Source organism: Biomphalaria glabrata, chromosome 5, assembly GCF_947242115.1.
Source record: "Biomphalaria glabrata chromosome 5, xgBioGlab47.1, whole genome shotgun sequence".
NCBI classification, from domain to species: Eukaryota; Metazoa; Mollusca; class Gastropoda; family Planorbidae; genus Biomphalaria; species Biomphalaria glabrata.
Genome location: NC_074715.1, coordinates 44,615,907 through 44,637,933, shown reverse-complemented (window position 1 = coordinate 44,637,933; position 22,027 = coordinate 44,615,907). Strand labels below are relative to the sequence as shown.

The 22,027-nt window shown below is 31.2% G+C and overlaps 3 protein-coding genes across 12 annotated transcripts in view; 1 reads left to right on the top strand and 2 right to left on the bottom strand.

The window, feature by feature from the left end:
* The window catches only part of LOC106064735 (protein FAM32A-like), a 23,888-nt gene extending 19,605 nt beyond the window's left edge, over nucleotides 1-4,283 (bottom strand). Inside the window, exon 1 of the mRNA XM_056030904.1 lies at nucleotides 4,269-4,283. The gene's annotated coding sequence lies outside the window, so the exon portion shown is untranslated. The remainder of the gene's footprint in view (nucleotides 1-4,268) is intronic.
* LOC106064667 (RB1-inducible coiled-coil protein 1-like) lies at nucleotides 2,357-21,210 on the top strand. 3 transcript variants are annotated; one of them, XM_013223276.2, is made up of 28 exons: nucleotides 2,357-2,536; nucleotides 4,803-4,968; nucleotides 5,301-5,427; nucleotides 5,559-5,643; nucleotides 5,865-5,956; nucleotides 7,504-7,619; nucleotides 7,931-8,017; nucleotides 8,193-8,355; nucleotides 8,474-8,530; nucleotides 8,666-8,842; nucleotides 9,540-9,727; nucleotides 10,027-10,213; nucleotides 10,308-10,389; nucleotides 10,626-10,687; nucleotides 11,658-11,758; nucleotides 11,973-12,078; nucleotides 12,183-13,868; nucleotides 14,463-14,632; nucleotides 14,779-15,004; nucleotides 15,666-15,783; nucleotides 15,902-15,992; nucleotides 16,125-16,238; nucleotides 16,341-16,389; nucleotides 18,143-18,187; nucleotides 18,369-18,427; nucleotides 18,668-18,795; nucleotides 18,915-18,985; nucleotides 19,719-21,210. In XM_013223276.2, the coding sequence occupies exons 2-28, from the start codon at nucleotides 4,901-4,903 to the stop codon at nucleotides 19,878-19,880; spliced, it is 4,617 nt and encodes a 1,538-aa protein (XP_013078730.2). In that variant the 5' UTR covers nucleotides 2,357-2,536; nucleotides 4,803-4,900; the 3' UTR covers nucleotides 19,881-21,210. The 3 variants fall into 3 exon arrangements, with proteins under 3 accessions (XP_013078730.2, XP_013078736.2, XP_055886874.1); XM_013223282.2 differs by having other exon boundaries at nucleotides 2,357-2,614; XM_056030899.1 differs by having other exon boundaries at nucleotides 2,361-2,516.
* LOC106064686 (synaptonemal complex protein 2-like) overlaps nucleotides 19,980-22,027 on the bottom strand; it is a 38,487-nt gene continuing 36,439 nt past the window's right edge. For all 8 annotated transcript variants that reach the window (XM_056030894.1, XM_056030892.1, XM_056030895.1 and 5 more), the window contains one exon: nucleotides 19,980-22,027. In XM_056030894.1, coding sequence (XP_055886869.1) covers nucleotides 21,968-22,027 — 60 coding nt within the window. In that variant the 3' untranslated portion in view covers nucleotides 19,980-21,967.

The following is a 22,027-nucleotide window of genomic DNA, read 5'->3' as shown; positions in this document are numbered from 1 at the left end:
AAGATACGACGTCTTTTCGTTTTGGCTTTAAGACTTGCCAGGTTAAAAAGCCTTTCATCGGATCTATATGGATATATATTCCGTCTTCCATGGATTTAAAAGCGCTAGTTTAAGAAGATGCCAAATAGTGTTGGAGCCAGTACACATTCTGTTTCACACCGCTTTTGATGGAGAATAACCTGGAGGATGAACTTTCAAACTCTACAGTGCCCTGCATATTTTCATGAAAAGCGGACACTAGTTTCCTTAACTTATTTGGACAGCCGATTCTCTCTAGTACAGCAAACAGATCGCTTCTGCTAACAAGGTCAAAAGTCTTGGTCAAATCAATAAATGCTATGAAGAGGGGCTGCTTTTGTTCGCTGCTCTTCTCCTCTAGCTGCCGCAAAGAGAAAATTTTATATGTTGTAGATCTACCTGCCCTAAAGCAACACTGCGACTCTGGATAAACACGTTCTGCCAAGAATCTGTAATCGCTTTAGTAATACTCTAGCAAAAGCCTTTCTAACTGTGCTAAGCAGTGAGGTCTCTCTATAATTGTTACAATCACAGCGGTCGCCTTTATTTTTTATAAATTGTAACTATGTTGGAGTTTTTCAATTCCTGGGGGACCATTCCTTGTTCCCAGCACAAACTTAGCAGTTCGTGGAGTGGCTTGATTAAGGCATGTTATCCAGCCTGAATGACTTCAGCAGGAATGCCATCTCCTCCGGGGCCTTTCCCATGTGCAAGCATGTCAATAGCAACGCTCAGCTCCTTTACTGAGGGCGTTTAGTCTTATTTCCTCAAAACTGTAAGTGATGGAGAGTTGGAAACAGCATTTGGTGAGATGGCGTTTTCAATCTGGGAGAGTTCTGCATAATACTCTACACATCGCTCCATTTGCAGCGCACGATCACTGATGATACAGCCCAACATAAACAACACCATGTACTGCAGTGCTGAACAACTGAAGAAAACAGCACACTATTTTTCCTTGGCACAGTCAAGAAAAGAGCTGACAGCCCAGCAGCAAAAAGCTGGCTAGAAGAAGAAGAATTTAAGAAGAAGATACATTAATATATTACTAATAAAATATTATATTATATTTTTACCGGTGATACCACAGCATGTACTATAAGTAGGCCTAACTATATATGAACGAGACAGCTGGAGGTCACTCATAAAGGCCGCGGGATAAACATTTGAGACCAAAAGAAAATCCGCTGCTGAGGACAAACGCAGACGGCGCGGCGAAAAGAAAATCTAAATCGACCACCTGCGGACAATGGTTATGCTTGCCCTGGATGTGGCACAATATGTAGGTCACAGCTGGGGCTGCACAGCCACGGGAAATACTGCAGTCCTTACTAATCTTCGGACTCGAAGACATGCCTTATTATTATTATTACTATAATAGTATGAGTAGGCCTATTAAATTTTTTTTTTAAAAGGTGTATTTGTATTGGGAAACGTTCAGGGGCGGACTGGCTATATGGGCATTCGGGCAAATGCCCGGTGGGCCGGTGCTAAATGGGCCGGTAGGCCACCGAAAGGGCCGCATGGATGCCACTATGACACGTATTAAATTGTTAAAGGTTTTGTAATATTCTCTTCTAAAAGTGACCCTTTGAACGTCGTTTAAAGAAATCTTTCACAGACTCTACAGTGTAATACTAATTTAATCTAACACATTTTCCGAAATAATGTAATAGCTTACAGCCGTAGGCAGTGCTACTAGTAGGCTCCATCCCTTTAGGGCCGACACGTTTAGCGATTAAAAAGCAACATATGGCCTATATGTCTTATAAAGATATTGAGCATGTTACAGTTATCGATACATTATCATACTTAATGATTTTGAGGACAGATAGACATATAGGCCTAATTGGATGCCCATCATATTGTATACAGTGCCCGGGCCGATTTTGACATCCAGTCTGCCCCTGGAAACGTTTGTATATATTGCATGATATTTGTAATTTTTCAATCAAAGATTCACTTCAGAAGACCACGAATAGCCCTTGTGCATTTTTGTGTGATACAAAGGATGATGGTGAGAAGCAAAATACTTTCAGCATTTGACATCTAAATGTGACATTTTTCAAAATACCACACAAAATTAATAACGTCTTCCTTCTTGGTGGCCGCTAAAAACATGCTGTTATTAATATTGATTCATGATTTATTTTCCGTATCAAGTATGATCCTAGCTAATATTTTTTTTATTATATGATAGTTCTACAAGAATCTAGATATTTGCATTAATGATTTCAGGATAAAAGATACATTGAAAGCTTGGACCATAATCATTTGGCTTAAATAAAAAATTCGCACACTTGAGGTTTTCAATTTTGAAGGTAGGATATGACTATTAAACCAAAATAAAACACCTAGACCAAAAGCTTTACTATATTGACATTTTTATCATTTATGGTCTATTGAAATCATTACAATTACATTATCTAGATTACATTTAAAACATCTATGATGGATAAATGAAATTACATATATAGGTCTACTCGTGATGACGTAAGGTACTTTAGAAAATGATAAGGTAAATCGTAAAGATGTGGATGTGTGTTACTTGGTATACAAAACAAAGGGCTTCGTCTTATTGGGACAAATTATATAGGTAAATATGGCGTCATTACGGTCATACTTTTTGGAAACAAAAGATAAAGAGAAACCTTTTCGTGGAAAAGTTTTTTTTTTAAAATCTACTACAATCTAAATCTAGATATAGATCTAGAGTCTAGAATATATAGAATCTATAGAACTCAAATAGAATCAAGACTAAATAATAATACTAATAATAGACTATAAAATCTATGTTTTTTAAATTTTACTATAAATAACTAGCTAGATCTATTATACTATATAAACTATATTCTAGTCATTCTAGATAAGACTCATAAGATAGTATTTCTAGACTAGAGTAGTTTATTTAATTGGGATATTACATGAATTCCATGCTGTTTTTGTGGCCATTACATCTTTATTTTGATATTTAATATGAAACTAGCATGCTGTATAATGTGCTTGTCCATTTTCCAATGATTCTAACCCAATTTCCTTCCATTTACTGATTTAGCTATCTTTTTATGTAAGAAAAAAAAAATTCAAATTTGTAAGTCAGGTTGTTGTTTTTTCCTATGTTACCAGGATGACTTTACCTCTTTCTAGGGTTAAGATTATATTTTATTGATTGGCTAAGTCTATGCTAATGAGCCCGGCAATATTAATTCTGTTTTTGGAGCTGATTTATTTGATTCATAAGCCAAGTTGTTTGATTCCATACAAAAAAAAAAAAAAAATAATAGGAATAGGGTGTTTGAATTAAATTATGTTTTTCTTACCACAATTTATTTCAAACAGCCAGTTTTGGACATCAATGTTAATGATCTTATATTATATTTGTTTTTTTTTTTTTGTTGTTGTTTTTTAATAGAGAATAAATGGGCAAATGGTTGGAGTGAGCTTGGTACATTGAATGAAATTAAATGCCTAGATGTAGACCTACTAGATCTAGATTTCTATAGAGAGAATATAGAGGATTCAGCTATTTAGGCAAGAATGGATATCCTAATCTGTACTATACTACAAAAGATCATCTATATTAGAAATTTATTAAATTAATAACAAAAAAACACAAACATTCAACACACATCTAATCATGCAAACATAAAATAAGTCTAATAGTCTGTGTAGAAGTCACTATCCCAGTGACCTAATTTTGGTAGAATAAGTGTGTTCATATTTTTATTTTTTGTGTTTGTATTTATGCATAATTTGAAAACATCTTAATGATGAGGGGCTATGCCTGGGGATTTTAAAATTTAGTAAATGTTAATATAGAATTAAAATCTGAGTTTATTGATACCTAAATATAGAGACTGTCTGAAATAAATTATGGTGTCCGGAATCAAATAATGTGGGTCAAATTTGTCTGAATTAAATGAAAACACATGGCCTCTTTGATCTTAAATATAATAACAAATATAGGTTAGGGGTACAAATATAAGTTATAGTCATCCTTATTCTCCTTAAACTAAAGAAGATTTTGATACTTCATATTTTCTTTTCGATGTCAAACCATTGTCAAATAATGTGCTGTCAAAGTCAAACTTTGAAATTTTGGTCTATAGGTGTCCGAATAGCATTAAACTACTCTAGATCTAGTATCTATCATAATGAAAAATTTGCATGAACTAATTAGATCTATAAATCTAGTCTAGCAGTAGATGCTAGATCTAGTCACTAGTCTAGATAATCATAAGTAGACCTAGATCTAGATTCTAGATATTCTAGATATTCTAGCTGGATTACTATTGTTATTTATTATTTAGTGTTATTATTTTTTAATTTTATGTTAAAATAACAAAAACTAAAAAGAATAAATAAACTCAAACTCTTGTCCCATATATGCTAAATGCTTCTTCATTCCTAGTGCTTTTAGACACTTGAGGAACGGCGCATGGATTATCAACAGGGACGTGTAAGCTCTCTTTCAACTGCACACTGTGCAATGGGAAAGCTCTCACATTCCCTTGGACACTCCCACAGGAGTTTTTTATTTTGCTATTCATTTAGCCTAATCACTTCCTCTAGTGATCATTTCCACCCGAGTGCCACATTGAGGCAGAATAGCGTACCCAGGAGTTGAGTAGCCTACTTTTACAGTAGGTCTAGATGGCTAGCATAGTGTGTGTCCTGTGGCATTCATTTAGAATACATAAATATAAATGTATATAAATATATAAGCATTATAAATGTTGATGTTATCTCTCTAAATTTTAATATGAATTTTTTTTCTCATCTAGATCAATACTAAAACAATTGGCTTAATTGTTGCTGATGATGTATATTACATAATATACATAAACATTTATTGGATTGAGCCCTGCTCACATAGCTCAAGATGTTGTTCGTTTTTCAGATGGATATAGGTCAAATGTTGACCTTTGATATCTCATTATTGATGGATTCGTAAGTGTTTTGTTAGTTTATTTAATGAATGGTTAGAAAAAGTTTAAATTTTTAACTTAGCAGTTTGATTAAACATCTTTTTTTCAAAACATTTATGCCAAAGCTATTTTTTTATACACACATACTTTTTCTTTAGTAAAGATTCCATTAAATGAAATAATGCTCATTAGAGAAAAAATGGTTTAATAAATCCATAAAAATATGGATATTTTCTTTTTAATGAATTATTATTGACAATATTTTAAAATATTTCAATTATGATTGCTAACCAAAACCATGCTCAAGAAATAAAATGCTAATGTTTTGAACATTTTCAAAATAATTTTGTTCAGTGTTTCAAGACTTCAGGTTGAGATCTGTAAAACAACTGGTATATCTGTAGAAAAGCAAATTTTACTGGTCAGTGGAGGACATAGTCTCAAGCCTGATCAGAAAGTCATGACCTATGGTGCAGGAGCTGTGAGTAGACCATTTAGGAATAAATATGAAATAGGTCTCAAATATAATACTATAAGCCAATATATATATAATAAGAATAAAATGCAAGATCAAAATTGTAAAACAGTTTTTTTTCTTTTATTTCTCTGTAGGATACCAATCCTGTATTTTTATTTAGCAAATTAGCTATTGAAAACCAAGAAGCTCCATTAGTAAGGTCATTGAGTCTCACTAAAGGTAATTATTTTTGTTGACTACATTCTGAATAGAAGCAACAAGCACAAGAAAAAAAAAACTTTGAGGTTATAAATTCTAACTTAAAATGAGGTTTAACTTTATAATTAGATGTTTTTCTTTACATAAAAGTCTATAATAAAAATTAAAATTGCTATCTACTTCCTTTTTTTTTTTTATTTAACAACTGCCATAGTTGAAATATTATTATATGTTCCTAAAAGATTCATTCAGTCCTACAAAAGAACAGATGACAGATGCAATAAATTTACCTGCCAGCTATGATACTGTAACAAAAAGAACTAAACTAGCCTGTGTAAGTACTTTACAATAGAATGTTTTCACACTGGATAGGAGCTATCAAGATGGGGGGATATTTCTAACTGGAGTATGATTCTGATTTTTGATACAATTATGTTCTTGAATAAAGCACAGGAACACAGTTGAAGAGTCTATGATTATAGCATTTTAATTTAGTCAAACTCAATTTTAGACATCAACAATTATAGTTGTATCATTGATTTACAATATTCCACAATATAGACTGAAATGTAATAGTTTCGCAAGGACTACATTAATCTATATTCTTCCGGATGCTGCACTTAACATGGACATGGATCTACTTATTCTGTAGTAGAGTGGAAAACCTCCCATATACCACCTCCCACCACTGGTCCTCAAAAAAAGATTGGACCATAAAGCTGTGAGCATGATAGAAGCTATTAAAAAAAATGCCTCCCAGCCTTGAGACACTGGCTAAAGATTATTTAATTCATTATAAGATTTATAAGCTGCAAAGTCTATATTGTCATTATTACCAAACTTATAGTTGAGGAAATAGTGACTATCTTAATTATTTAATATAAAATATTTGCTTTGAATGTAGACCTATCTACTTTAATTAATTTTAATTTTATTTTTGTAAATATTGATTTGTTTGCATTGCATTTGCCATTTGACATTAGCAAAAAATATTTGTTATTTTTCAACATAACAGTCATTTTGTTGACATACCTTGTACACTATAGTCAGCTAGTGGTCTCTGCTTGTGTTTATAGACTACTCTTGTATTTATATACTCAATTTAAAAAGTAAGCCAAGTTCCCCTTTCAGACCTTGCCATCTATGGGGCAGATGATGTAAAGGTCATATGTTTCTGTTGCCCCTGGTTAATGGGGGTGTCAGGTGGCCAGAACAATGACTAACCGCCTTTAATTTTTTCCCCAACTAATGTCAGGTAGAGCTGGGTGGACTCAGAAGCGCCCTAAAGATCTTGAAATAAAAAAAAATCCCAATGTTCACTAGGATTCGAACCAGAGACCCCCTAATTTTAGAAGCCAAGCACATTATCGATCAACCACAGTGCCTTTTTATAGTCATTTTAATCATGCTTACTAATCTGTACGCTGTCAATACTAAATTCATTTAAATATAGTATAGATGATATTTATATCTTTCCTATCTGTTTTTCTTTGTTACACAAATGGCATCATAGTATCACTAACCAAAATGCAGATGCCAGAAGTAGCTCAAGCCTAGGAGATCTTTCCATTTAACTAAAAATAATGATTGGTTAAAAACTATAAATAAACACAGCTATTCTTTTCTGAAAGGTGCACAAGGCTAAGAGATTACAAAAAAGGAGGAGACAGTTTGATTTGTGATGATAGCAAAAACCATTCTTTTTTTTTTCCAGTGTAAATTATAAAATTGTGCTTAAACTTAATAACGTTAAAGTTATCTTTTGTTTTTGTCTGTCTTCTTCGAACATGCATCACCTTCAAGTGTAAAACAATAAGTCCCTCATCTTTATTATTGCAACTTACTGTTCATTTTTTACAGTTGGACATTTTTATCTTTCAGCAAATTCGAGATAGTGCTAACAAGATTTTGGGCTTTTGTAACAATGAGTTTAAGGAACAACATTTACAGTACCAAGGCTGGGGTACAGTTGTGGCTAACTTGGAAGAAATAGCACAGTGAGTAGTTTAATTTTATGTTCTTTTAGTATTATTAACATGCCATCATTGAATGCATAGAACTTCTCTTTTTACTGCTTTGAACCAAGTTTTAATGTTATAAAAGGTTCTGTGTTACATGATTTAAAAGTTAACCAGATTACATCTGTAAATTAATCAATGTTTTCTTTTAATATCTTCTTTTTTTTTCCCCCAAATAAGTTGATATATTTAGTGAAATTTGTAAAAGTTGTTTGTGATTTTATCATACTATTTTTTAAACTATTTGATACTATAATATACATTATGTACAAGTTACTTAATTGTTTCAGAGCTCTTCAGAAAACAGAGGTCAAATTTAACAAAGCAGTTGCATCTTTTCTACCTCAAAGAGAAAATCATTTTGCTATGCTCAGGAAGTAAGCATTCTGCTGATATCCTTTTTTATATACAGATTTTTACAATTTATCTTTTAGAAAAAATTTCTAAAAATATTGTATATTGTATAATTATATATATAATTTATTAATCTATATTTAATATGAAAACTATCCAATGATTTTTAAAGTCTGCATTCTACTGTTTTTTTTATAGTTTCAATGAAGTTCTTGAGTTATTGAATCGAATACCTTTGCTGAAAGCATTAAATATATCAGAAGTAGATGAAGAAGATGCAAGCTTAAAACGTTTTGGGCTGAGAAGTTCAATGACTTACTCCCAAACTCCTAAAACTTTGCTGGACTGGATATCTAATCAGGTTTGTACAATATTTTCTCTTTTCTTCTTAAAACTTAACTATAATTATGAAATAGCAAAAAAAGGAAGTTGTGCAACAATAATAATAAAAAAGATTTTTGGTGTTTTATTTTATGCAGGGTCAAGGTCAGAGTCTAGATGCCCTACAAAAACAGAGCTTAGAAGAGCTGCTGCATGTATGTAACTTTTGTAAAATTGTGAATTGTTCAAATAGTTAAGGATAGAAAAAAAGTGAATTGCTCTATTAAAAAATATTCTTTGAATTATAAGATAGAATTAATCACTACCATTTATTTTAATTCTTCCTGCAGTTTGACAGTGAATTGTTTGAAAGTTTTGATCGACAAGTCCAGGATCTGCTCACCCTTGTAATATCAGATCCTCATCAAATGAAAGAGTTAGTTGGAATAGAGCGCAGGTTGTCTGAACTTGAGAAGCGTCTCAATGAAGCTAAAAAAATTGCTAAAGAGCAAAGTGATATGGCCCAGGTAAAGAGTACAGATATTTTGTATTTGTATACACTTTCCTGTTACTAGCAAATTCAATAAAATATGTTTTAGCTTATAGAGAAATAAAAACATAATTATAATGAAAAACAAGTTTCTAGATTTGAATTTGTTTGTTTATTAAGAATTATTATCTATGATTTTTTAAAATTTCATCATATATTTTTATCTGTGCTTTGTGATATTAGATATCTAGATATTGAATATCTATCTATATTATATATACACTAATACACATGGCTACGAAATCCTAGCTGTGATCACCTATTCTGCCACTTCCAGTGCAGATGGCTGCCTGGTCGTGCGGTTTGTGCGCTGGACTGTCATTTGGATTTATCAAGGGTCCACAGTTTAAACCCTGCCCGTTCCCATCCCCCGCCATCCTGCAGGAGGTTTGGACTAGGAAGTAAATTATCTTCAACTCTAAAGGAACACCCGAAACCTGTAAAACATTTTACAAACATAATCATTATCTGCTGGTGGTCATGGTCTCCAGCCTGCATCAAGTATTTTTAGAAGTGATAATTGGCTTGCGCAGTCAAAACCACTCTTCACACTGCCTATCATCCATAATGGCACAGAAGTCTGTGAACAACATATATATATATATATATATATATGTGGAACTTGTGCTAAAAATACTTATTAATGAAATATTATTTCATTACTTTTGTGTCAGGGTTTTCTAAATCACCAAGCAAGATTGAACTCAACCCAGGATGCGGCAAGCATTTTACCTGACCTATGTAAAAGTCATAAACAACAGCTGGTTCAGATGATGGAAAGACAACAGCGATTAGAAGCTTTACAGAATAATTTTAGGAAGTCAAAACAGGAAATGTCTAAAAATATTCATCAGAGATTAGGGTAACACTTATAACATTATAAATACTGTTCACAAGATTCTTTTCAATATGCTTTTTTTTTAATATTGAATATGTAGCTCTTCTAAAACTTAACTGAAAGTTATAATAAAACTGTTATTAACCATATAGTAGGCTTATTCAGGTTTTATCTGAGATAAATATGAGATTCTTAATTTAGCTCAAAGATTTTCTTATTATCATAAAAAAAAAGTACATTTAAACAGTATCTTTTTTTAAAAAAATGTTCCATAGATAATGAAAGGCAAGAAGAATGTTTAACACTGTGTTTGTATCTCTCAGGTGGGTGATGCACATTGAGACGCTCATCTCTAAACTGGATAGTGAGTTGATCTATCATATGAAAACACTCAGGATATTGGGCTGTAATCTTGAGCTACTGAATCAGGTCAAAGCCGCTCCTCAGGTGTATGCTAGCATGGTGGTTGAAGCCGCTCGCAGGAGAAAATTCTCACATGTATTTTCCCAGGTCATCATAATTTATTTAAATCCCTTGAAAGTCTTTTATCAACAAAAACATTTGATGTTTTTATGTTAATTTTACTTTCCTTTTCTTATTATAGTGGGCTGAAAATTTAGCAGAGGAGTCCAGTCATTTATACAAGGAGGAAACAGAGAGAAGGAAATTGTTTGCACAAAATTTAGGCAAGTGGTCATAAATCTTCATATTCACTATTATTTACTATCTATTACAATTTTTCATTTTATAATGATAAAACTATGAAAGGTCTCAGTGTTAATGCTGCAGAATTTGTATTGAATTTGACTAACTGGTTTTAAATGTCTATTTTATTTCTTGAGAACAAGCCTCATTGTTCTGTTATGCTGTATTTATAATATGCAAAAAGACTTAATGTCACCTTAATTGTATGTATCTCTAGGTGAACATTTTCTACTGGATACACTTTTTAAAGGTTTTGATGACAACCCTCCAAGTTTTGCTGTAAGTATTGAATATTTCAGTTTACACTTACCCAAGCAGTTGATCTTTTCAAATGGGCACTAGATCTATAAATGTGTAAAATTTATGTTAAAGAAAATACATTAATATTTCAATTATTCATATTTTTTTTGTCCATTAACTATTCACCTATAACTGGATACACTTGCTGTATAAGAAAGTGTATTTGTGGATTGTTCTCATTTTGGAGATGTTAAGATATGATAAGATAAGTAAATTTATTGATCCAATCAAATGGAAATTCAGTTTGACTACAATTGACAACCTCAGCGTAACTACTTTACAAAAACAACAATATGGATGAAAAAATTTGAACAGCAATCACTCACACACATAAACATTGAAGCTTTGTCTACATTTATTTTCTCTGTTATTTCAAGAGATACTCTTTTTTTTCCTTTGCCTTGCTAAACAAATTTAATATTTCCACCTCAGATTTTTAAACATTTGTTTACATACACAAAATATGTTTTGAGACATCGCATTTGTTTTTTTACAAATTTATGTAAAAAATGTGATTTGTTGCCAACATCAATTTCAATGTATAGAAATCAATAAAAAAATATCATTAATTTGTCCAGCTTCTGGTAAATATACAAGACTTTCTGAATGTATATGCAGTATTTACATATTTACCCATAGGCTCTTTTTAAGCAGGGAATGAATGTAACTTTTTCTCTACATGTTGTGCTGCTATTTTTTTTATACAAGGCATTAAGTCTATGTGCAACAATTGCTATTACAATAACATAATGGTGTAACTCTAAGCATAAAAAATTTTGTAAAACTTTTTTGGAATCAATTAGATATAAGAAGGCTCTGAATTCTGTGTACCATAAAGATAACCCCCCTAATATATCTATCTATCTAGTCAAGCTTTTTCTCAACATTTCCGAACAGTTACATTGTGATGAGAATAACAACAACAAAAATACATTTTTATTTTCTCTAGACAAAACCCCCTGAACCATTTGACATTTCACTTCCTGACATCACACTTGATGACATTGTTTTACTAAAGAATGCTGTGCCAGAGTTGGAGGTATCTCTAAGGTGACAAATATTTGTTTTTACGTACTTTTCATTTCTTTAACTTTTTTTTTTATTGCTGTTGAATTTCTTGGATAAAGAATCATTATTAAATACTGATCACATTTAACTGTTTTGTTTCTTTAATGGAGAATCCTTAATCTATTCCCTCTAACATGATATATGTTGATAGTTGATTTAAAAATTTTATTTTTCAAATTTAATTTACTCCTTACAGCCAACCTTTGGATTCTGACGTATTTCATTTGCCTTTACATCATACAAATATTCGTTCAACAACTGTGGTTCCACATTCTCAGTCGTCCCAAACTGATGATTTTAGGGTAAGTGATTTGGTGAAAACTTTCAAGCAAAACAAGTAATTAGCTGGAATATTTCTTTGAGTTCCTGGAGATCTTAATAATGTAAGTTTTCTTCATTTTCACAGAATGGCATCAGTACAACAGTTCCATGTGTGATCACAGCCTCAGAAACTCCAGCATATTCTTTTACCGTTCCAGAGTACGGGTCTCCGCAGTCAGCCGAGTTTGTCACAATAACATCAGCACCGCCCATATCTCGAGAAACTTTGGTCTCTCATTACTCAGATCAAAGTGAAAAAGAAACAGCCAGTAGCCAAAAACAGAAGGAGCCACAATCAGTGGTCTCTTCATTGAATGTTACAGACTCTAGCTCAGCAGAGTTGCCCCCCAAAGTGCAATCTAAAGTTAATTCTGACACTACATCCCCAATATCATCAAATGAATTTGCCACAGCTGACTTTTATTTTGAAGATTCCATGCCATCCCCTATGGCTGATTCACCTTTGGGCAAAAAAGAAAAGAAAAAAGAGGAAACCAGTAAAACTGACCTTGAACTGATAACTTCCCTCCATGCTGAGTTGGCAGAGAGTAGAATTCAGATTCAACAACTAGAGCGTCAGTTAAAAGAGAAAGACTCGCAGGTACTGAACTGTGCTAAGTCTTGCTGCCACTTAGAAACAGGCTCTGAAGGATCATCAACTTTGTTGGTCACCGCAGATCACTTAACATCTTCTGACATATCAGTCATTGACAGTGGCAGAATGGGGGATAGTATTATCCCTGAGCTGCCAGATACTACCAAACTGGATGCAGCCTACTGTGAGGTCACAAAGCTTAAAACATTTTTATCAGAAACTGAAGAGAAGCTAAATCTAGTACAGAAAGAAAAGGATGAAGCAGTCCAGTTCAAAGATAATGTAATATTTAGTCTGGAAAACAATTTGACAAGTTTGGGGCAGGATTTGTCTGACACTAAATCTAGACTCTTGAGTTTAGAGGATGAAAAGGAAAAATTAGAGAAACAGCTTTATGATTATCAAGTAAGGTGTGAAAATCAGGAGACAGCACTGCTTAAAGGTGAAGAAACTTTATTATCCATAAGAAACAAACTAAAAGCCTTTCATTGTAAAATGAAAACTGATATCCCATTGCTAAGCAGAAATTTACAAGAGCTGAAGACAGCTGTATCAAATAATAAATCAGAGTTGCAAGTGTCCGTGGACTCTGCCCTTGCCACTGTGGAAAAGGAAGTGTCTGTGTTCAATGCTACAATATTGGCAACTGCCTGTAGCAATTTTAAGTCTGAAAAAGATGCCCTTAATATGGAGATCAACAACTTGAAAGCCAATTTACATCAATATACTGCAGAGTCTTCAGAAACACTTACTCACTTGAAGAGTGCCAATGATCATTTAGCATCAGAGCTTCAACACCAGCAACTAGAATATAATGACAGATTAGAGAAACAAAAGTTACAGTATGAGGCAGCAATGAAGGACATGGAGACAAAGCATGCTTTGGAAGTGGAACTAGAGCTGGACAGGTACAGACTAGAGTTGAAAGAAAGTGAGGAGATGTCAGAAAGGAATATTGAACATCTCAAGGAGAAATATCAGGAGGTCCTAAATACTTTGGAAGGTTTAAAGATACAATCAGAAGAAGAGAAAGTAGAACTATTGAGATGTCACAAACAGTCTATACAAGAATGTGAAGCCAAACATGCTGAGGAGAAGGCACAAATGGCACAGACATTTGAAGCTGAACATTTGAGAAATGAAACAAAACAGAAGAAGCAGGAGTCGGAATTTCAGGTAATGCTTCATTTTTGGACTTCCTATTGAAACAAATAGTTTACTTGATTATTAATGAAACTTCTATATTTTATTCAACAACTATAAAGTCAAAATTAAACAAGAAAAATACAAATAAAAAATACTATAAAAGAAAAACAAAGCTTATAGTAAGTATAATTGTGTTAATTAGTTTGAATCAGCCATGAAATTAAATTTGTAATAGATCTAAAACCTAAAAAAAAGGGGGGACTAATTCAGCTTATACCACCACTTCAGTCATGTACAATTTCTTTCCCTTGTTTAAGATACCAAACAAAATAGTTAATTAACAAATTGGTTAATTTTTTTTATTGATTCTTGTGTTGTCAGGTAAAAGAAATAATTGTGCAAAATAAAAGCTTATAACAGAATTATTTGATCTATTGTAAAACACACCTCAACCCTAACACTTTTCCTATCATTAAAAGAACTTAGAGTTTAAGCTAAAAATGTATCAGTTGGACAGATTTGTTGTTATATAATAGTTCAGTTTAAAAAATCACCCCTCTTCCTCCTAACTAAAACTATTGTTTGTTTTCAAATGTTAAAGTGTTTTTCTTCTAATTATGATAGGAGAAATTAGAAAGTATACAGACTAGTTTAGCCACAGACAAAAAGAATGCTCTAGACATTCAAAAAGAAGAGCTGGTTTCTGAGTATGAGAAACAGTTGTCTCAATTGAGGGAACAGCATGAAGAACAAAAAGTGAATTATGCAAAACTTCTGGAAGATAAACAACTTGAGTGAGTACAATTTGACATTATTTGATAATTTGCTATCAGTGCAGGGGGAATATATATGAGATGAATTGCAAAGATTTATTTTGTTGCTAATTTTTTGAAAAATATTAATTCATGCTAATCCTATTATTAAATTGATTCTTGATTAGCAATGCAGAAAAGCTGACTCTGCTAAAGACTCAGTTTGATATAGAGCGTGATGTTCTTCAAGAAGAGGTAAACAAGTTCAAGAATCGTGAAATCTCTGATGCCTCCACACAGTTTGATGCTGAGTTAGTGTCTGAAGTAATGACCAACTCTGAAACACAAACTGGACTAGAGCTATTGGCTGAAGTCATCTCCCTTACAAGCAGTGCAAGCTATGGTAGTGAGGAGGTACCATCTTGACATTTTTTGTTTGGGTCCAATGTTTATTCTTATTTTAATACATTGGTTATTGTTGCTATTTGGTCCTAATTATTGAGATAAACAATGTCAAGGACACTTATATTGAAGGTTATTGTTGCTTACTAAATAAAAATTCATTTTTGCTACATTTGGAAGAATTTAGAAATTTGATTTTGCTAAAAAGTGCACAAAAATTATTATAAGTTATAAACTTATCACTACTTCCATGTTCTGTATTTTTGATACACCAGAGACTCCATTTGTAAAAAATACCACTTAGGATTTTAAAATTAACATCAAATTGAAGTAATTATGTGTAATAGTATATATATATAGGCTCATGATTGATTGCAATTTCTATTTTAAAATGTTTCAATTACAGTTCATTAGGGTTCTTAGGTGAAACTTCACAGATATTGGTGTCCACAATTTACTTTTTAGTATTGAAATAGTTGTCATAAAATGTTTACACTTGCCTGTGTGTTGGTACACCAACTTTCACTACATACATGTATGGTCAATGCATCTTAATTCAAACAGCTATTACAATACAGAATTGAGTTACTCATAGAAGACTTTTACAAATCTTAATGCAATACACATAAATACTAAAGAAGAATTCATTCTTGTCTGTGTAATTGTTCTACAGATGATTGCTCATAAAGTTCAGTCTACTAATCTAGATGAGAAAGAGAAAGACAGTGGTGACATCAGTAAACTTCAACAAATTAATGAGGAATTGAACAAACAGCTCTTTAAAGCACAAGGCAAGTAGACCCTTGTCTGTCATATTAAGTTTGTATAAATTAAATGTGTTCTTAATTTGGATGGATTAAAAATTTTATTTGGTTAATGTAGTTAAAAGTCTTGTATTATCTATTCTAGAAAAAGTTGATCAATTAGAGAAAGAAGTTTTTGCTTTGGAATTAAAGAAACAAGAAATATTTGAGAGAAAGTCCAATGAAGCCGATAAAAGGTTTGTCACAGTAAAGGGTTTCAACTGAAAATAAACATAAAATAATTAAAGTTGAAACTGCTATTTATTTTTGATAAGAAAAATAATTCAGTATTTTGAAATAATATATTGAATTGCATTTGACTATCTTAGAAATGAAATGAAAGAATCATTTAGTCAAGCAATGCAGACAGAGTTGTCTAAAGGCCAAGACTTGATGCAGATATCCAGTGTTACAACCAGCATTATGGTTATGGACAGAGAGCTGTAAGTTTAGAAAGAAATTATTCTTTTCTCTTATTAAAATAACATTTTATTATTTTATGAATATGATCCATTGTCTTTTTTTTTTTTTTTAAATTCCATTAGTTCCTTTGAAGCAGCCAATAAAGGAGATCCTGAGTCTGCATCAAGTGAGGTAAGTTCTTTGATTAATATTACAATTTAGCAGTTGTTAGCAGCAACCACTTACAAGTAAAAAAGAATAATTAGACAATGAAACATTTTTGAAAAATTATTCTCTTTAATGCATAACCAAAGTATAGAAATAGTACTTGCATATCTCATCCGAGAGGCAATGGCCAGTTACCATGACTAAATTTGATTTTCTTCAAAAAATGTTTTATTGAACAATGCTGTGGTTTTAAACAATTGTCACTCTTTAAATCTGGTTGGCCTTTTTTGTAGTTTATTTATCATCAGTTATTATTATTATTATCCATAGAAGTTAATAATGTTAAGACATTGTCTTTGAGTCTGAAGATTATGGAAATCTGTCATGTTTCACTTGGCTACAAAGACCCAGTTGTGACCTGTATATTTTGCTTTGTGGGTTGTTATGCTTATCATGAACAGTAGATATTCTTCGCCAGTAGTCTCTGTACTCCTATATGGTTGTTAAATTTTGACACTGAATGCTGAGGCTGAAAGAAGAATCTTATCTTATATATTACAGATGTTACTTAAAAAAAGAAGATGATTGTGTCATACTTGTCATGCATTTAGTCATGCATATTAACCATTGATCTAAATTCTGCAAAGTCACTGGTTTTCCTGGCTAGCTCAGGCAACCCATTCCATGCTTCCAGGCACTAGGGAAGAAGGAGCATTTGTACAAATTTGTCCTAGCATATGGAACGAGGAATGTGCCTTTATCTTTGTGTCTTTCTGAGTATTTTATTAGATTTTGTTTTTGTATTTGAAGATTATGGTTCAGTGTTTTATGTATATATTTTGTGTCTGTTGCAGTTTCTTAATATTTTCTTGAGTTAAGGGGTCCCAAACAGAGGAGGCATATTCTATTATTGGCCTAACCAAGGTTAAATAACATTTTAGTTTTATGTTCTTATTTGATTTATAAAAATATCTTTTAATAAACCCTTATGCTTTGTTTGACTTTTTGATAGTTTCATCAATATGGGGATTCCATGACAAATTTTCATTTGTTTTAACACCTATGTATTTTGCGTTTTTAGTCTTTGTTACTGGTTTACCATGAATAAGATAAGTGGAATTAATTTGTTTTAGTTTTTTTGTTACTCTTTATAACTGACATGCTCCAATTTGATTCCCATTTCTGTAATTCATTTAATTCTCTTTGTAAATTTCTGTATCTTGTGTTGTTTTTATTGTTCTATATATTATGCAATCATCTGCAAATAATCTGAATTTTGTTCCTGAACTAATGTAATTGGTAAATCATTTATTTAAATTAAAAATAGTAGTGGACCTAAGACTGTTTCTTGAGGTACACCTGAGTTTACTGTTATTGGTATTGATTTAGAGCCATTTATAATTACAATTTGTTCTCTCCCTATCAGAAAATCTTAAATCCACTGATGCAATGGACCATCAATGCCAAAATATTTTAATCTTTTAAGCAAACTATCCAAGCTTTCTCTCTTGATATCATGCTAAGAAGAACTGCTGACCAAGAAAAGTGGAGGGAGTAGGTTATGTGAACTACCACCCAGCCCTGCCCCCATCTCGAAATACCTGTCTTCACCAACAATTCAGAGCCTAAACACAAATAGCCTTTGGACTTGTAATATGTAACCATCCTTTGAAACTAATGAGCTCAAAACAAATGTTTTCCAAAAGTGTACAAGGCTAGTACTAAAATTAATGTTTTTTTTTAACTTAAGCAATACATTTTTTTTATAATCACACAGGTTAAAGCAAAGGACGAAAAAATTGCACTGTTAGAAAAAAAACTGGTATGTTAAAGCATGTTATAATATAACACTTATGTAATTTATGTTAAACTTGTTCATTAAATTTTAAATTTTCAAATGATCATACGACATGGCCTAATTGTGCCGATGTGCCAAAAAAACGAAAGCCAAACCAATCAAATGATTATATGTATTAATTCTTTTTCATACACTATATCTACAGAAGGATTTGAGTTTGTCTAAAAACAGAGAGTCTTTCAATGATAAAGTTTCCATCAGAGGGTAAGTTTTAAAAAACAATTTTGTATCTTTTTATTGTATTAAAAAATACTTTGAAACTAAGGAAACTTCTTATATAATTATATTTTGTTCTAAACTATCAGAAATTATTTCATTGGTTGGCTTAAGACTAACATGAACATTTCCTCATATTAGACTATTTCTGTAGACTATGTAAAAGTAAATTACAATCCAAAAGTCATGTTAAAATACTTGGCTCAGTGGACATTCATTATTTGACAGCTGTGATAAAGGTGATATAGTGCTTCTGTGTTTAGATGAAAGGCATGACCAGTATGTTGTTTTCACTGTGGGAACAAATCTTCACTTTCTACACAGTGAATCATTAGAGTGTCTGGGACTACAAACAGGTAACTAGAAAATTGTCTGAATTCAAAATTAACACTTAATTTTACTTTCGCCTATAGATTTTTCGATGTGGTTTATTCTTTCTCAAAATTACTATTAATTTCTCAATTTAATGTGATAGGTACTGATGTTTGTCGCAAGTCTTGGATTCTTGCTGAAGTTGTAGATAAAGAATATTGTTTAGCTAAGAAGGTAATGTAATAAAGTCATTTTTCTTCAACATTACCCTTGAAATACATTCACTAGCATTCCTTGTAAACAAACTTTCATTCACTGAATAGTCTTTACAGCAGATAATTAACAATGAAGTAGAAAATGAGCTTTTAAAACTGAAACTATCCAAACATATAAAACTTTATTCTTGCAATAGGAAATTTTCTTTTTTCACTAAGCTTAACATTCTAGGCTTGGATATAAAGGTATCTTATTTTAATGTCTCTTATGTTTTTGAAAGCATCATGAGTTTACAGTGTTGGTGTATAACTAGGCAAGAAACTCAGAGGAGTCAAGCTGAATGAGGTTTTCATTTACACAAACAGAATGATTAAACAAACACTTATATATTCCCCTGCCACAAAGTTTTATTTCTTGTAGGTTTTCATACTTGAGAGGAAATCATTAGCATACTAAATCTTTGTACGAGTCCTATCTAGGATAGTGCACTTTTGAAGGTGATGGCACATTGAGTTGCAATAGAATGTTGTTAGCATTATATACATTTAATTATTAATATTATTTAAAAGAAATTGTATGGATTTTAAAAAATGTAAACAAACTTTTAATGTTGTCTTATCTTTTTATATATACTGAGCTAATATATTATTACTAATCATTGATTTAAAATAACCCAGTTCAGGAGCATTGTTAAAAATATAATAAATAGTTTGCAATATTATGAATTAAATTAAATTCTTTTTTTGTACAGCCTAACAACAGGTTTCGTGTCCCACAAGGAACATGCTTTTATAGAGTGAAATGTAAACCATGGAAGAGTGACATTGAAATAAGATCTGAAAAAGATGTTCCCAGACACACTGTGAAGTCTTCTAAACAAGAGAACACATCTCATTCAAGAGAAAAGAAATAAATATACAGTAATTTTGCACAAACAATGTGAACACAAAATAGCTCTACAAATGTAAAACACAAATTAAGTTTCTGTCCGAGGATTTTTTTTTTATAAAATTAAAATTGAATTTGACAAGAAACATAATGTTAGATTGCAAACTAGAATAGAATATTATGTATCAGGCCCACATAGGTTTTCCTTTTGTTGAAAAAACTCTTTAATTTTTTAAATGGCTTTACTGCAAATGTTTGTCTTGAAAATATATCTATATATAAATAGAAATACAATGTTAATTGTCATAATTATTAAACTTCATAATTGTTTATAAAGAGTTTTTACAAAAACTATTAAGGAGGTATGACATGACCTAGTTAGTGCAAACATACCATATACAAATACTTTTAATCATTCTAGGTGTACTCTTCTATTCTAGATGTTTTAAAACTTGGTTTACATCCATAAATGCTTGTAATCAAATGTTGCTGCATTGCAAAACTCTAATCTAAGATGTATTATAAAAAGCCAATACCAATGTAGCATTTTTAATTAAAAACACTTATTTTCTTCTATCTTAAGTTTGTGGTCATAATTTATAAGAAAACATGCTTTACTTGATGTACCACAAATGTGCAAGTACATTTTTTAAATTTTTGGTATTTATGAATTAAACATATTTTAAGATTCTGTTTCAATTAAAAGTTACAAACAATACCTGGATACAAAGTGACTGATTAGTAAAGAAAATGTATAAAAATTCAGTAATATGCTACGTAGTTATATCATGCTCTCAATTGTTAACTCATTTGTTAACTTGATTTGTGCATAGTTTTAGTTCTTTATTTTGTATATGGTATTTTAAAATAGTTATTTGTCAATACATTTATATACATGTATTTTGTTTTGCATTATTTTTCTAACTATGAATAAACCACATGTAGCTTGCCATACTATACTGATGAAAAAGCTAGTCATGAATAGGACCATTCTATAACAAAATTATTATTATGCAAATGCACGGTGCATTTTTAATGTTGGATGAAATTGCAAATAAAATATAGAATTTCATAGTAGTCATATTAGTTGAATTTGTTCTTAAATAGATTTTTAATCTGGAATACTTTAAGTAAGAAACTATTACAAACTTGAATAGATTAGCTAGGTTTAGCATGTAATTCTAGAATCTAAATGATTTTTTGAAAATGTAATTTAGTCTCACTAAGAAGTTAACAGAATTAGTGTGCATATGAATTTTATTATTTGAAATGTTGTCTTGTGCAAAGCAGTGTATATTTTCTTATTGCTTTCAAATTCAGTGTACATAAATATGACATTAAATTAGTTTCTACCATGTTGTTGTTTTTATTTATGTATACTGACATGTTGGTACTCTTTACTATATAATTAGCTTACTTATTAAAAGTGTGCACTAGTTTTATCATGCTTACAATTTAAACAGTCAAGTAGCTTAAAATACAAGTAATAGTTTAGCACAGAAAACGAACGTATCCTTTGATTTATCAATGAAACATTAAATTTATTAACAATGTTTCAAACACTTTTCTAATAAAATCTTTTTAAAATTTAATTTACATTCCACAGAAAAAGTATATAATTACACTGGCATTATAAAGTTATTTTACAATGTTGGTTCAATAAATATTATCAATAAATCTATACAATTATATTTTTAAAAATTCTGGCTACATGTATGGACAACAGTTTTATGGTTAAGTACCTCTCCAACAATCATCATGCAGAGTTTACACTCATAGACTAAATTGAAGTGGAAAATGTAATTATGAAAAAAAAAAATGTTCTCTAACTACACCTTTTAGTTGCAGTCTTATGATGATGGAAAAAATAATTACCCAAATAAAGTCACATTTTCAATGACCACCCTCAAAAAGTATTGATGTTTTTAGGGTCACAGAAAACTACTGACTTTGTTACTCGTGTAAATGGAATAGTTTAATATATAGGAAGATAAAACTATAATGACTAATGAAGGCATAAAATGAATCAAAATGAAGACACAAATAAAAAGCTCTATATCTTTTAATGTTGTACTCCTGCACATATTTTAAGCATCAGTTAGTTTCAAACATTTAGGACATCATTGATGAAGTTTTTAAACATCTCCTTAATGCATCAAGGGAGTTTTTATT

What these genes read in the sequence shown, in the direction of transcription:
- LOC106064667 (XM_013223276.2), top strand. Translation starts at nt 4,901, where the DNA reads ATGTTGTTCGTTTTTCAGATGGATATAGGTCAAATGTTGACCTTTGAT. An exon ending in ATCTCATTATTGATGGATTC is followed by an intron (nt 4,969 to 5,300) that starts GTAAGTGTTTTG and finishes AATTTTGTTCAG; the next exon opens with TGTTTCAAGACTTCAGGTTG. An exon ending in ATGGTTATGGACAGAGAGCT is followed by an intron (nt 16,239 to 16,340) that starts GTAAGTTTAGAA and finishes AAATTCCATTAG; the next exon opens with TTCCTTTGAAGCAGCCAATA.